At 38.1% G+C, this 16175-nt stretch overlaps 1 protein-coding gene across 1 annotated transcript in view; it reads left to right on the top strand.

Moving 5' to 3' along the window:
- The window catches only part of LOC139735263 (signal recognition particle subunit SRP72-like), a 39774-nt gene extending 36415 nt beyond the window's left edge, over window positions 1–3359 (top strand). Inside the window, exons 15-17 of the mRNA XM_071646019.1 lie at window positions 338–522; window positions 1262–1418; window positions 2579–3359. Of these exons, the coding sequence (XP_071502120.1) occupies window positions 338–522; window positions 1262–1418; window positions 2579–2744 (508 nt within the window). The 3' untranslated portion in view covers window positions 2745–3359. The remainder of the gene's footprint in view (window positions 1–337; window positions 523–1261; window positions 1419–2578) is intronic.
- The last annotated feature ends 12816 nt before the right edge of the window (window positions 3360–16175 follow it).

Raw genomic sequence — 16175 nt, 5'->3', positions numbered from 1 at the left:
TCCATGCAACACTCTGAATTCTTCACTGTAAAAGTGGAAACATTCCACTCGACTGACTTTCCATGCCAGGCCAATTTCGTTGATTGCATGTACATTTGGTTATAATTTTGCGGACAAAAGCATTTGTTGATATGTGTAAATATTTCCTAAATACCCGGTAATCAGATTTGTTTTTGTGATTAATCTGCATAGCATGGAATTTGCAAACATTTCCATGCAGCAAAACATTCAGTGTTTGCAGTGCAACACACTCAGGGTCTACTCTGAATTTCTTTACAAAATAGTGATGCAGTGCTGTAAGGGATTTTTCCTTAACCCAAGACTTGCCGTTAATCAGACTTAGCCTGGAGCTCCCATCAGTAGCCCAGCTGTCTGGAGACGTTGATGTAGATGTGTTGGAGAGTACGCCCCTCTCTCTCAGCGCCCGGCAGCTCCGCAAGGCTGGGAAAGGGGAGGCAGAGAAGGCGGGGACCGCAGCCTCACTCCAGGAGGTGACCAAGAAGAGGAAAAGAAAGAGAAAGCGTGAGTTTGAAATGTGTCCTTCAATCATTGATGCCCCTTTCATAAAATCAATTGTGCGGATGACATTCGCATTACTTTGACATGGAATTGGAGCAAGACCAGGTTAATCCACACCATTTTGATGTTGCTATTGTCCAAATAATATCTGCATTGCAACCAAGATTATGAACACAATTCAAAATAATTGAGATCGTTTCCAGGGTGGGCTCAAACAGTCAGTTTTTTTGTTTGTTTTTTTTTGGGGGGGGAAGCTCGCATCATTTGAGGGGCATGTGTAGTAACCATGACGATTGTCCTTTTTTCCTCTAAGCTTATTTTTTGCAAGGTGCTCGTGAAAAAAAGGTGTGCATTATTTTCAGAGTTTGTAAAAGCAATTTTCAAGATTTGTCCATATTACATTCATGCACATAATTGGAAGCTGCATTTGTGAAAGTTTTATAAGGACTCCTTAGGCGTCCAATGTATCATGAACAGAATGAAATCTGCAAAGTTCCAAGTTTTTTAATAAATCATATGTATTATTTGGGCAATGGTGTTCGTAAGTCTGTGAGTAGGACATTTTTATCACTGCTCGTTTCGTGCAGTATTTTTACCCCAAAATTACCTTGTTTTGCACCTTTGAAAGTAGAGCTGTGATTATTGCATCACGTGAAATTACAGTGGACAGCTCCTATTAGCAAACTATTTTTTTTGCCATTTCATTTTTTTTTCACTACTTTCATGTTGCTGCTCTTTCCAGCCCACTTGCCGAAGAACTTTGACCCTTCAGTGACCCCCGACCCCGAGCGGTGGCTGCCCATAAGGGAGAGGTCGTACTTCAAGGGGAAGCGACGTCGAGACAAGAAGGGTGGTGTGGGGAAGGGCACGCAGGGAGCCACAGGAGGAGCAGGAGAGATGTGAGTCCCATATTTCACTGTCCCTTTCAATGGGTTGCATCAGACCCCCATGAGATTTGCTCTTTGCATGTGGACAATACTGTCAAACCAGATACATTAGTGGCGTAAATCTTTTACAAGTCTAAGCAGACAACCTTTTTCATGATACAAAAACTTTGCACATTGCCAATGGCTTTTGATGCGATCCTTTGTGTGCGTTATACTTTCACAAAAATCTGTTGCGTGCATTTTACTTTTGCAAACTTTTGCTCCTAGCAAGATTTGCATATGTTTGATACATGCAAAAATTTGGGGTTTTACAGTAAGTTAATGAAGTTAAGAAAGGTACAACATGGTTTAAGGGTTTTTTTTCGGTGGAATCAGGAACGAAATATAGATTATATATATGGTGGATTGGAACAATTTGTTGGTTATATTATTTTATAGTGTGATTGTTGAATAAAAAACTGAAGATTCGGACCATATTTGCAGAGTCTCATTCATTTCAGAAACGAACTAAAAGTTATGTTGCAAGTAGCTGAAGAGCATGATTTGTATTTGCATTTGTTTTTAGGAAGATTGATTCAAACAATCTCATAAACATAAGTCTCTTAAAGTAATGGTCATGAGAGATGATTTTAATTTTTCTGAAAAAAGAATGCATTCAAGTGTAGGCTATCTATGTATTTTTGCACATGAGTGCTACCTAATTCAAAATTTTCATCTGTTGAAATTGAAACGATTGATCCTTTGTATTTGTGAAATTGGTGGGGACATGTTATGAAAGAAAAAAGAAAAAAAAAATATATATATATCTTTCCTCCGGCACATGCTGAGTTAAATGATAGGATTTACGCCATTAATTCATGTGACTCATGAAAACAGAAAGGGGAGAAATGTATGTGTCACTAGTAGATTCCATATCAAAGTATGACGGATAGTTGCTCCATTGAAATACAGGCAAGTCCAGTAAAAATTAAGTCCTGGAGACCACTACTTTTCGTTTGTTATATCAAAATTTCTTATTAGCCAAGCAGTGAAGTATTCAAAGATTTTTATCAGTTATGATTTTGTGACTCGAATTTTAACCTTGTTTAATAAGAATTTTGTTATAATCGTGTTCGTTATAACGAGAGTGCACTTTATCTCTTTAATGGCTTCCTCCAACTTCTCTCCACTAGGGATGCCAGCAAACCGAGCAGCGTACCCAATTCTCCCCGGCCTGGCTCCCAGGCCAACAGCAGCACAACCGCGTCACCCTCAGCGGCCATACCGCCTCGCCAACAGAAGCCTTCCTCCTCTGGTGCTAAGAAGAGGAAACCAAAGAAGAAAGGAGGAAAGTGGTAGTCATCCCTTTTTCCTCACATCATATCCTGGTCTTACAGATATATATTCCATCAATATATTCTTATCTTTAAAGTCTACTCTTCACTTACTCTTTCCCATTTCTCAATATTAGCAGAAAATTGCCATCATAAAGTAATTGTTGGAGATTAATGACAGCCGTACCTCTCCTGAGATTTTATTGTACTTTCTTCAAGTGTCCAAAATTTTAGGCAGATGTTGACTGATAAAGATACATCATTTATGGATAAAGGAAGAGGTCACTTTTTGACTTTCAGGTCTTGGTCTTATTTGTTTTATTTGTTTTGACTTTTCCCAATATATTTTAATTTAGGGACATGGAGAAACTGGAAGAGAAGTTATTGTCAATCATGTTATGTCAAGTGATTAAAACAGTTTGAAACTGACTTTTTCCCTGCAAGGATATCCTGTTTAAAGATATTTTGGTATCCTTCCTATGTGTCAATACAAACTGTTTTACTGCATGTCATCATGATATGGTACACTAAGCTCACTTTTTTTGGCAGTGACTTCTGAGTCTAATGAATTAATAGCGCCACAACAAAATTGCAAATGTTGCATAGGTGTGGAGAGATTTATCCGATTTGTTTGCCTCATTTTTTTTGTTTTTTTTGCCATTATATTTCAGGGTTTATAAAAGCCAAACTGTCAAATCCATATTACTACAGGGTTCTCTTTCTTTAGCTGGTTTACATCATTCACTGAAATATCTGTGTGCTGTTTAATTTTATGGTAAAAAACCACAAGTCACCAAAAAGCCCATAGCAGCCAGCATCAAATGTAGAAAACATGGAACCACTGACTAAATTCATACATATGAAAAGCCTCATGAAAGATGCTTTATTTAAACATATGCAAAAGGGGGTTTCTTTATGCTGTGCTTTTGCTTTCATTTTAATACATAGTATGAATGTCATCGGTAAAACTAAACTCATTATCGTCCATTCAAGCATACATTCGGAGTCATCTTGGTGGAAAACTGTCTTGCAAATGTTTGCATTTTCAAGTGTTAAAATGCCCAACTGCATAAAATTCAAGTATAGTCCAGCCTGTGTACTGCAATCAGTGGACACATAAATTGTGGCTTTTATACACAGGTGACTATAACAGACAAGCTGGCTGATCAATTTAATGTGATCAAATGAAATCCATGATATACACCAAGCACATGTCTCTGCTGTATGTTTTATGAATGCAAAAAGGACACAGTAAAGATGTTACAACCTGTCATATCTCAGAAATGAATAAGTGCATAAGAGTGCAGTGAACTCCCGTTTGTCAGATAAAACGAACATGGTTGTAACAAAATCCTCATTACAACAAAGTAAAAATTCAGGTCCTAAAGTTATCATCTATATATTATCTCATATACTTAACCGATTGGCTATAATGATATTTCTATATAACAAAAACTCTGCCGGTCCCGTGGACTTTGTCGCAACAGGAGTCACCTATATCATTTGTGTTTGTTAGTGTAGAGAGTTGGTTCATCCCAAATGGGTGTTAATTGAGACACACAAGCTGTGGCAGGAAAAATAGTGATTAGCACAGTGGCTCAAACAGGTCCAAACCTGCAGTGTGCAGCCACCAAACATGTACATGAGGACTTAATGCCTATGCAAGAATTGGTAGGTGGCCACTGGAATTGTGAGATGGTAAACATTATATGCAAGGCCTTTTACACATACTCTCTCTCTTTTGGGAGTTTGCATTGGCTGCATATAGCAGGTGGCCGTTGTAGACAGGTGGTTGCAATACACAAGGTTGCCACCAGGTGCTTAACACTAGCTCTTGCAAAGTTTGTGGTGGTGTCTTATAGCAGGTGGCTACTACACAGGGGTGCCTGCTAAGTCAGGTGTAACTGTAGTGCAATTTACATTGCCCCAAAGAGAGTATCATACGTTCAAGTAATTTGTGTTTACACTCGCTCCACTCAGTGTGACTTGTTAAACCACACAGTCAGATCATTATGCACTGTTGGGGGAAATTAAAAAAAAAAATTGGTCGTAGTCATAAGTCAATAAAATGACGGCAAATGTTTCCAGGAAATGAAGATATTTTGTTTGTTATGTTTATGCGTTATTTGAGTCCTGATGTTGGAGAAGACCGAATTTTGGTGTGTGCAAGTGTCACTGACGCTCCAGGATCCGGAAATGACCCTCGAGCTAATAGCGTCAGTCCCAGACATGATGACAAACCACAGTATATAGGAGCACTGTCTCTTGTTATTTGCTCAGAACAACCGCTATCAGTATTTAAACTTGCGATCTACCGTATATCTCCCCCCCCCCCCCCAAAAAAAAAAAAAAAAAAAAAAAAAATTACAATCAGACTTTCTACAATAATAACTTCAAAAATGGTGAATCAATAAAAATGCAATTTCAACGTGTGAATCTACATGTATAACTTATTCTGTACATCTTCCAGAAAACCCCATTCAATTTGCTTCAATCGTCACAGAGAAATTGGGATCTTTGTAGAGCATGTCAGGAATCTCTGCCCTCTAAATGTTGTCTATTGTTCTCAAACCTTTCAAAATGGCAAGAACATCCAAGTCCTAAACTTGGAAGAACGGACACATGACATGCTTTGCAACGATCCCTATTTCTCTGTGACCACTCCACCAAATCGAATAGGGTTTTCTGCAAGATGTAGGTAAGAAGTTATACATTGTAGTTTCATGTCCTGAAATAGCATTCAGATTGTTTCATCATTTGGAAAGTTATCAATGCAGAAATGATTGTAATTTTTCTGTGGACATACTGTATGCAACAGTCCATGACATGATCCAGGAATTTTTTTGTCATGACTGGTATTTTATCATGCATGTACAGTGCATATCAATTAAAAAGAATACGGTTGTAACGAAATTTCATTGCAAGGAAATGAAGATTCAGATCCCAACATGATTATATACAGTGTATACAGCGTTTATATCTTTATACATTTTATACATGTATGCATTGTTTGTTCAGCTTTAACAAAATTCTGACATAATGAACGAAAACTGCCGGGTCTGAGGACTTTGTTATAATGTAGGTCGTCTTTGTTAGAAAAAGAAAAAGAAAAATCCCTTGGATAGCAGAAAAAAAAAATGTTGTTTATGTTGGATACATCAAATATTTGCCGGGTGAGATCTCTTTATACACGTTTTATTGCTTTCTGCTGTATGTAGTATAAGTCCTGCACTTTGTTTGTGCTTTGTTCTGGACTCGAATCTAGTTGAAACATGGAACTCGCGTACTACCGCCTCGGTTTAATGTGTCAACGGCAACGTGCTGCTATTCTAAAAACAGGACGAGAATACTCGCACCGTAAACTTTATGACCGTGAGCGTGTCATGTAGTATGTGACTATATTATACTACCTGCACATTTAAGAACATGGTGTGTGTGTGTATGGTTGTGTAAGCATGCTGTTTAATCTCAGAAAATTAATCAGCAGCAAACGTACGTCACTTAGTAGAATAATAACCATGGTTTGTCAACATAGTGCAGCAATGAAATGGTTGATAAAGTCGGCTTAATGTCATTAAAGCCACTTCATTTCTCGAGGCCAGCAGAATTTCAATTCAATTCATTTATTTTCATACTTCTCATTTATGAACATTACAACAGAAACCAGACAAGTTCTTTTACCTTGTGAACAATGTGCAGAAAACAAACAATATACATGGTGATAACACAGTAATTACATGTAATGATAACTGGTCAAAATCGAAATCGAAATGGGGTTGATCAAGGAGAAGTATAACGGGACCTACATGAAAGCTAGCTTGTTTGGCTGTAAGCCCCGAGTAATCAGTGTTTGTGAAAAAGAAACAGAGAACGGATAGAAGATAAGACCAGAATGATGATGTAAGGTTGCCAAATTTTATGTAATAAAAAAGAAGAAGAAAAAGAAGAAGAAGAAAAACAAACAAACTATACATTAATATGAACTTACTGTGACCGAGCCATCATTATTATACAGCCTACTTTGGTATATATACTATGAACTATTGTTGCATTAAAACTTTCACCAGGATATGATCAGTAAGACACAAAAAGTAACATGTACAACTATTAAGCCATTTGGTGCCTGCCGTCAAGCTCTGCATAGAAGGTTAGAGAGGGGTAGAGGGAAAGAGGAAGAGAGGGAAACGAAGTAGAATGTGGAATTGCTAATGATGAATTCAGAGAGCCCGATGGCAAGACCCTAAATGGAATCTGCAACGTGTTGACAAAATGTGAGGTGAGCAGAGCAAAAATTCAACTCCTGAGAAAGTAAATAAAAAAATGTCTATACTTGGAAAAGATTTTTTCTATAAAAAAAAAAAAATGAGCTGATTCGAAGAGAAGTGAGTATACATGTTAGCTTCCAATGTGTCAAATTAAACTGGGGTCAGTTTTTGCCCATAAAACACTATAATGAGAGTCTTCATGAAATTATTTTTTCTTCTCTTTGAAAGTTTCTCTTAGCTACATAATTATGAGTGACTACAGAATTATGAGTGAGGCCATTCTGAGATTTATGTAAAGACTTTTATGTGATGATTTAATGAAATGGACCCCTGGAAATAGAAGAAAAACAGCGGAATGCATGGAACACCTCCAACATGTTAGCCTTACGACAGACTTCCTGAAATGGATTTTACTCTTTTTTTTTGTCTACGTTGAAAGTCTCTCATAGCTACATATGAGCGACGTCGGCCATTCTGAGATTTATGTAAAGACTTTTATGTGATGATTTCATGAAATGGACCACTGGAAATAGAAGAAAAACAGCGGAATGCATGGAACACCTCCAGCATGTTAGCCTATATAGACCTGATCAGTGCTTGCAGTGAATTCGAACCTTGATGAATTACATACTGCCTGCATGTTGATGAAAGAACTTGTCAGTGAAAGCATTTCTCATAAATTAATTCACCATACGTTACGAGTCATTACAGCCACTGTAACTTCAGTGAGAACATACAAACAACAAGGACAAAAGCGAACAGACTATGCTCAACCTCTAATCGTGAGGTACGTGATTCGCAATGCGTATGCTTCGCGTCTATCTTCATGCATGCATACAGCTGTACATACATACATACATACATACATACATACATACATACATACATGCAACTTTACAAACATGCATTCATACATACATACATGAATACATGCATACATACGTATAGATAGACAGACACACTGATAGATAGATAGATAGATAGATAGATAGATAGATAGATAGATAGATAGATAAATAGATAGATAGGTATGTACATGTAGGTAGTAACATTATTATAACTGTGAATGTATGTGTGACATTATTAATTTGAAGCTTATCAAAACAATCTGATATCACAGCCGATGTAATTAACAGGTATATATCTATAGTACATGAGAGAGGAACTACTTTTCCGTTGTTGAAATTCCTCCTGGTATGACATGGCATGAAATCCACACTGCTACAACAGCTGTGTTTGCACATTTTGTCCATGAACTGAAAAGTTAATGTCAATCTTCTCTTTTTTTTCGCAACACAAAAGACTGACGGATTCATTTAGAGGTCGAAGGAGGAAAAAACACAGGACGGTGCCTATCAAACCCGCATGACTTCGGCCACGTTATTGCTGATGTCTTGTGAAGTAGGAAGTAGACCTATATAATTATGTATACTGCATTACAATCATATACTGCATTACAATCATTCGTAGAGAATGTTTGGGTAGCAACGAAATGGCGGTCGTGCGCGTCCGGACATGAAAGAAAAAGCATGATTACGGAAAGGGGATAAATTGCGAGAGAAAAAAAAAACAGCTGCACCTATCATGAATTTATCATGTTTTCAATGTCGTGCCATTGTGGCTGATGGTGCATACATTATGTCGCTAGTTCCGCCTTGCCGTTGCTACCTGGGATAGATATCATTCGTTTTGCTTTGTTTCGTGTTTTTGTTGTTGCGAAGAACAACATCGAATTGCTGGCACGGTGTCCACATACTCTGATTTCGTCACACCTGCTGGTAGTGCAAATCAGCAAAACTCAGAAACAAACAGAGAGGAGGGGGAGGGGATAGAAAATGCCAGAGAGGGAGAGAGAGAGGGGGGGGGGGGGGGGAGAGGGAGAGGGAGAAAGGAGATAGAGAAAAAAAATCATATATTATTAAGCTTGGACGCTCTGGCGCAGAGATATCGCCAATTCATCACTCCAATTCATTTGTGGTCCAAACTGAAACTGGGAAAAATCAATTAATTGGGATTTTCACTGGATAAGACCAAACAAAGAAAAAACAACAACAACAAAAGCAGTAATAAAAGAACAGGACGAAATCTATCAAAGATTGAAGGGGGGCACAAACCCATCTACGCGTCCTGTAATTCTCCCATTGTTGAGTGGATATTGCAGTGCGAGCATCCATCCACGATTTTAATGTACCCTAATAAAATCGTGCATACCGAAAGTAAGCTATGCTTGGCAAAGACATCCGTGTATTGAGATTACTCATCGTGCCCATGGTGACGATTATATATATTTGATTTGCGTCACTCGCAGATTCATGATACATTATGATTATATCTGTCTATTTCGCCTATCATATACTCATGCGTTTCCGACACGCACTTTTTCACACACATACACACAAAGAGCACACATTTTTCACTATCCTTATTTTATTTCGATATTATCCATTTGCTATACATTCCACTTGAATGTTCAAATTGACAAAATAAACATACGGAATAAATATCCTGTCAAGGAGTAGGCCTACACTTGAACATTCTGCTTGAATGTTCAGATGAACATGTGCAAATATTCTACTAAACAAAATAAATATGCAAACATACCATATCTCCTGTCGAGGAGCACGCGAAACAAATATGAATGAAATCTTTTTACTAAAAACACACATACATTGTATTTCTTTCTTTTTATTTTATGATATTTTTTATTTCAATTACGTTAGATATCTGCGTCATGTTTACAATGAAACGAATATAAACATAATTTTGCAGCTATATTCGCACTTGTTTGCTAAATCACTTTAACGGCATTATTTACCATTTGCAGATTAGGCAAAAACCCGGCTTTAGTGTTTCAAAATAGTTCTTAAATGCAAGTTAGGGATAGAAACAATCATTGCAAAAATTTTAATCAGTACGTGTATAATCAATTTAAGTATTGTAAAATATACAAAATGTGAACAATAGTTATAATAAAATTGCTTCTAGAATAAACTATCTATCATTATTTTTATTAAGAAAATTAGTGATATATCTTTATTTTTTAGGATTTATTGCGAATTTTTTATATGGTAGGATTTTTTTTTTATACAACTGACCTACTCACTATATTATGCATTAAATGTGATTACTCAAACATTCTTGTTTAATCACTGCTCGCGATGGTAAACAGTATACCTTTAGCATACAGAGAAATACCTTATGCAAATTCATTCCATGTATACAAACGTGATACACACACACAGACACACACACACACACACACACACACACACACACACACGTGACTCACACTCACGTACTTTTCACCCTTTGGAATCTTTGAAAACGCTGGGGGTGGGGGTCTCGGTATATAGTGATGTGTTAGGACTCAGTAAAACAGGAATACCAGGCATCGCCAAATCGTTTACAACATCATATCAGAGCTAGATTAACAGCTAGCGGTTCCCGATCTATAGCTTTATAGAAAAAACATAATAACAATTTGATAATATACACGAATTAACGACAATAGATCGCAAGATTGCAAAAATTTGAATCCATTGTTTACCAAAAGGGAGACCGTAAACGTAACGCTTCAAAATCAATATCAGCTGTTTATGATCCTACAAAGCCCAGTTGTGTGGCCTTTATAGCCTAGGCACCTGAACCACTTTTACGTCACTGAATGAATCAACATACCACCACGAATTGTGATGGTAAATAAACACTGTATCTATGCAACAGCAAGGTTGTAAAAAGTGATTCAGTATATAGAGTATCTTAATATCACTAACCCACTAGAGACATAAACCCGCCTGTCTTCTGGTGCCTGTTATGTCGTGCGATTTATTCATGCACGTGTCTGAAACGCATAGGCTGAAATGACTTTTCCACTCCCGTGGCGTCACGGTCTTCAGCTCTCCCCTTTTGTTTTATTTTTCCCTCCTCAATTGTTTTCCCTTTCCCGTTCCCGCATCTCTTCCCGTCGTCCTTGCCATTCTCGTTCTCTTTTCCCTCCCTCCTTCTTTTCACTTTGTTTTTGCCCTTTTCCCTATTCTCTTACACCCCTTTCCTTTCCCGTGCGTAGAAAGTCTGATTCCCGATGTCACTTTTCCTCCCATTCTCTCTCCCCCTCCCCCCCCCCCCCCCCATCCTCTTCTCATCCAATAACCTCACCTTTCTTTTTCTCATCCTCCATTCCTCATGCCCTATTTCCTGGCCCCTTAAACATTCCCTCCCTTCTCTCAATTCCTATTTTATTCGTCACCTCTTTCCCTTTCCCCCTTTCCCTTCCCTAACAAAAAAAAAAAGTCCTGTGGTACTCCCTGTGGTACTTGTCGATACCACACAATGTACCACACACAAACAATGTTACCACAGGAACTGTGTGGTACTGTACCATAGGCTTGTAGGGTACTCCCTGTAGTACTTGTCGGTACCACACAATGTACCACACAAATATATGTTACCACAGGAACTGTGTGGTACTGTGTCACAGGCTCGTGTGGTACTCCCTGTGGTACTTTTCAGTACCACACATGTACAACACAAACATATGTCAGCACAGGCACTGATGTGTGGTACAGGACAGTACCACAGGACAGTACCACAGGATAGTACCACAGGACAGTACCACAGGACATTACCACAGGAACTGTCCTGTAGTATTTTGGGACATGACCACAGGACAGTACCACAAGATATTACCACAGGACATTACCACAGGAAAGTACCACAGGACATAACCACAGGACATTACCACAGGACAGTACCACAGGTCCAGTACTACAGGACAGTACCATAAGAACTGTCCTGTGGTATTTTGGGACATTACCACAGGACAGTACCACAGGACCAGTACCACAGGACAGTACCCCATATCATTACCACAGGGCAGTACCACACAGCATTACCACAGGACAGTACACATGACCAGTGCCACAGGACAGTACCACAGGAACTGACCTGTGGTATTTTAGGACAGTACCACAGGACAGTACAACAGGAATTGTCCTGTGGTAGTTTGGGACATTACCACAGGATAGTACCACAGGACAGTACCACAGGACATTACAACAGGGTAATTCCTCCTCCTCTTCCTCCTCCTCTTCTTCTTCTTTTTTTTTCTTCTTCTTTCTCCTCCTCGTCGTCGTCGTCCTCCTCCTCGTCCTCCTCCTTCCCCCTCCTCCTCCTCCTCCTCTTCCTCCTCCTCCTCCTCCTCCCCATCATCATCATCATCCTTGCATGGATTTCTTTCCGTAAAGTTGGGAGTAATCAGAAATGAGGGAAAACTTGTCGTTCCCTTTTTAATTATCAATGTCGACTTTTGCGTATAGCATCTCTATGTTCATCGTACCTCATTAATTTTATTCAAGGTGATATCCAATGATTGGGAAGCAGGAATCTGAAAGATCCTATTTGAAGAATGTCCTGTATTGGAATGCCTGTAATGCACGAGCACACAAATTAATTCATCCCTGCATCGTTATCGCTCGATTTTTTTTTCTGAAGTATCCATGAACATGTTTATTGGTAAAGCATGACTCAATGTCACATTTGTACAGCTCTCTAATTACATAATGAAAGGATGTGGAAAAAGAGAAATGCAAAACAGAACTGTATCCGCTCTGTAAACTATAAGTCTTAGCCATCTTTTTCTCCCTGTATCATTTTTAATGAGATTATCTCTTTCTCGCCTTTTGACAAGATACTCTCCCGTCTATTTTCGTGATTTTGCAGTTTTTCATTGCATTTTGTTCAGTAGATAAACTTTCAGTTACACATTTATTCACTGTGTTTTAGGTAAAACCTGCAAATATTCCACCTAATCACTTTCCCGAGTTTCAACTTAAGAAAACATGTATGATCATACACAAGCTAAACTCGTCTCTCATATTATAAATACTGCATACTAAAAAGAGTAACGCATTTGTTTTGACGATGCCTGCTAGTTGTTACTGCATTCCTCGCAATCCTACGTTAATTGTTTTCATATTTACAAAAAAAAAAGAAACAAAATAAGACAGACAGAAAGAAAAAAAAAACCTGCCAAAGCTAAATAGTGAAGTTCATGTTAATGTGAATCTCATCTTGCATAGCTGAGAACTTAAAATCACCTGTCAGAGTTGGCTGCATGATAATTATGTATTTTGATCGAAACAAACCTAATTACGGGGACCAAGCATGTAAGATCCCTCGTAGTTGCCACGTTATCACCACGGTGATGCGAGGACCTCAGCTCAAATATGCTGTCTTACACGCTTGTCTCAGTTCCAATTACCCCGACAGCCTCCCTCCGCCTGAATTTGAACAAATTTGATCAAGTCCAATGTCGACGAAGAAGGAAAAAACAACAACAAATAGAATATGCACGCCAGGGCTTAGTCAACATATCTCTCGATCTAGAAAAAAATAGTGCTTATCAGAAGGGGGGGGGGGTGGGGGGAGAGACACCCGTCGAACCAATGTCATGTATGCAGCTCCGCAATGATTGTTACTATGGGAACACCCCGCTTAATGTGGCGCATTGATTTCGTGTCACGATCCGATATTTTGTCGCTTGAACATCTAGAGCGATCATCGTGATCGGTTGATCGTACCTATCTGGTCTTCAGAACCACCACGCCAAGCTGCCACGCAAGAAACTACAAGGGTTTTTCAGTTGGATTAATATTCATCAGGAACGGTCTACGCGGGAGGACTTTAAAACAAAACGGAGAAATGGAGCTCTTTAGAATATTGCTACTGATATTTGCAGTGCTGCCTGTTGTTTTGTCCCAAAGTGAGTATTAGTGAGTCGGTAGATGGAACTGGAATGAATTAGTCCTTCATGAGCTAGCTACCATCGCTGCAGGCAAGGGATGCCCATATGTGGGGCGCCGTCAGGCAGCTTAACTCGTCTTGTTTGTGAAGAGCGATTAATTTCTCACTTCGCTAAATATACGATTTTAACTGCATTTCAAGATTTGTACTTGGTTTAGTTTTCTTCTGACCAAACGTGATGTTGCAGATGACAAGTGGTCAAGTTTGACATTTTGGTTAAGCGAATTATATATTTTCTATTCAGTGGCTCTTCAAAAAAGTTATTATTCTTATGATGACTCTACACAAAAAGGTATATTTAGTATTTGGTGTAAAAATTGTACCTGTTTTGGAACTCTTTTATCCAAAAATGTCATCAGAATACAGTAGATACGCCTTCCAGTGGAAATCTGATGGCTCCGGTGGCCTAATCTATATAGTCGAAAGATAAATTAGTCTAGCACATCAAGGCATTTGCAGTCATTTCCAGCAGTTATAGCAATAGAATCTAGAAACAAAGAACTTGATATAGCCCCCCTCCCACACACACCCTCCCTCACACTCTCTCATTGCTTTAATTTCGCTGCAGATATATAGCTCTGGAACTAAATTCAGTCATGGACTGCAGTAACTTGCGAGTATTTGAAATTGAAGATAATTTCTGACCATGATGCAGGGGGAAAATTGAACGTAGCAGTAAATATTTAATCGTCGCTCTTCATACTTATTCATAAAGTATGATTTTGGCTGATGGCATTAATTGCATATATGACTTGCTCATTCACTTATTTAGCCTCAGACCGAACTAACCCTCAGTGTGCTCTGAGTGCTGATTGGCACAGAAAACCCCATAGTATTATACACACTGTCCAAAGTCAGTGTCACAGAAAGGATTAAGTACGAAATTCTAATATCAATCTAAATACGTGGCTACGACATCCGTCGTGCTCCGTTTCAGTGACGTCGATACACTATTCATGAAGACGGTTGATTTTTATTAAAGGACAAGTTCACCTTCATAAACATAAGGATTGAGAGAATGTAGCAATATTAGTAAAACACATCATTGAAAGTTTGAGGAAAATCAGACAATCCGTTCAAAAGTTATGAATTTTTGAAGTTTTTGTGCAGGACCCGCTGGATCAGAAGACTACTGCAGTGTATAAATAACTTAGATGTCACATGCGTACAACAATATAAGGAAAATATAAAGAGAATTTCACAAAATTCCATCTTTTGAAAAAAGTACATATTCCCCTGACTCGTTACCGACAAATGTTATGGGTAATATTATTCCCCCTGCCTTTAGAAAGAGGCAAGTCAAGTGCTCTTTTATTATGCGAAAAAAGTGAAAATATGTTGAATTTTCTTTTGCATTTTCTTTATACTGTTGTACGCATATGACTCACAAGATGTAGTAGTCTCCTCATCCAGCGGTTCCAACACAAAAATTTAAAAAATTCATAACTTTTGCATCGATTGTCCAATTTTCCTCAAACTTTCACTGATGTGTTCTACTAATATTGTTGCATTTTCTAAATCCTTATGTTTATGAAGGTGAACTTGTCCTTTAAAAATGAAATATTTAGGTACTGATTGTCGCTTGTGTAACAAAAACTCTCCCATGGAAAGCGTTTAATGCATCAAAACTTTTTGAACGTCATGGTAAATTTGGGAGAAGTGGTGGCGAATTTTGAATATAGTACACACACACACACACACACACACACACACACACAAACACACACGCAAACCCATAAAAAAGATAAACATTTCAAATGTAGTGTCCATTATGAGAACGTTATCAGCTGAACTGAAATAGGTGAAATACTTAAAGGTCCTATTTACTATTGGGAGCAGTGATTTGAAAAATGTTCAAGAAATCACATTTGATGCATATGTGTAGGTCAGTTGTAATACAAAACATCCAATCATATTAGAATTTTGCGATAAAACCTAAAATATAAGGAGATATCACTACTTTTCTCAATAAACCGTAACTGCAGACGGTTAAGTTTGGAAACATTTTTATTATAGCCATTGTTCACATTTTGTATATAATACTTATCATTGATTATACTAATTCAAAATTTTATATTGTTTTTTTTTTTCTAGCCCTAACTCACTTTTTTAGAACTGTTTTGAAGCACTAATGATGGGTTTTTATTTCGTCTACAAAAAAAAACAATGGTAAATTATGCCTTTACTGCCCGAGTATTGTTGTTTGCTGCACAATTTAACGCTTTGGAATAATCTCTGAAATGCCATCAGACGGAATGGATATTGCCTAGAGTTATTCAATAGCAGTTTCAAACATTTCTGAAAACGAATTTCTTTCGGCAATCTTCTACGTAATATTTTTCTCGCTGATGATATTCTTACGTTGCGACAATGCACATATCTTTTCTGCA

Source organism: Diadema antillarum, unplaced genomic scaffold (assembly GCF_040938485.1).
Source record: "Diadema antillarum isolate AM-2024a unplaced genomic scaffold, OU_Dant_1.0 seq00000569_RagTag, whole genome shotgun sequence".
Taxonomy (NCBI): domain Eukaryota; kingdom Metazoa; phylum Echinodermata; class Echinoidea; order Diadematoida; family Diadematidae; genus Diadema; species Diadema antillarum.
Note: the sequence above shows the minus strand (reverse complement) of the source record. Positions and strands in the feature narration are given on the sequence as shown.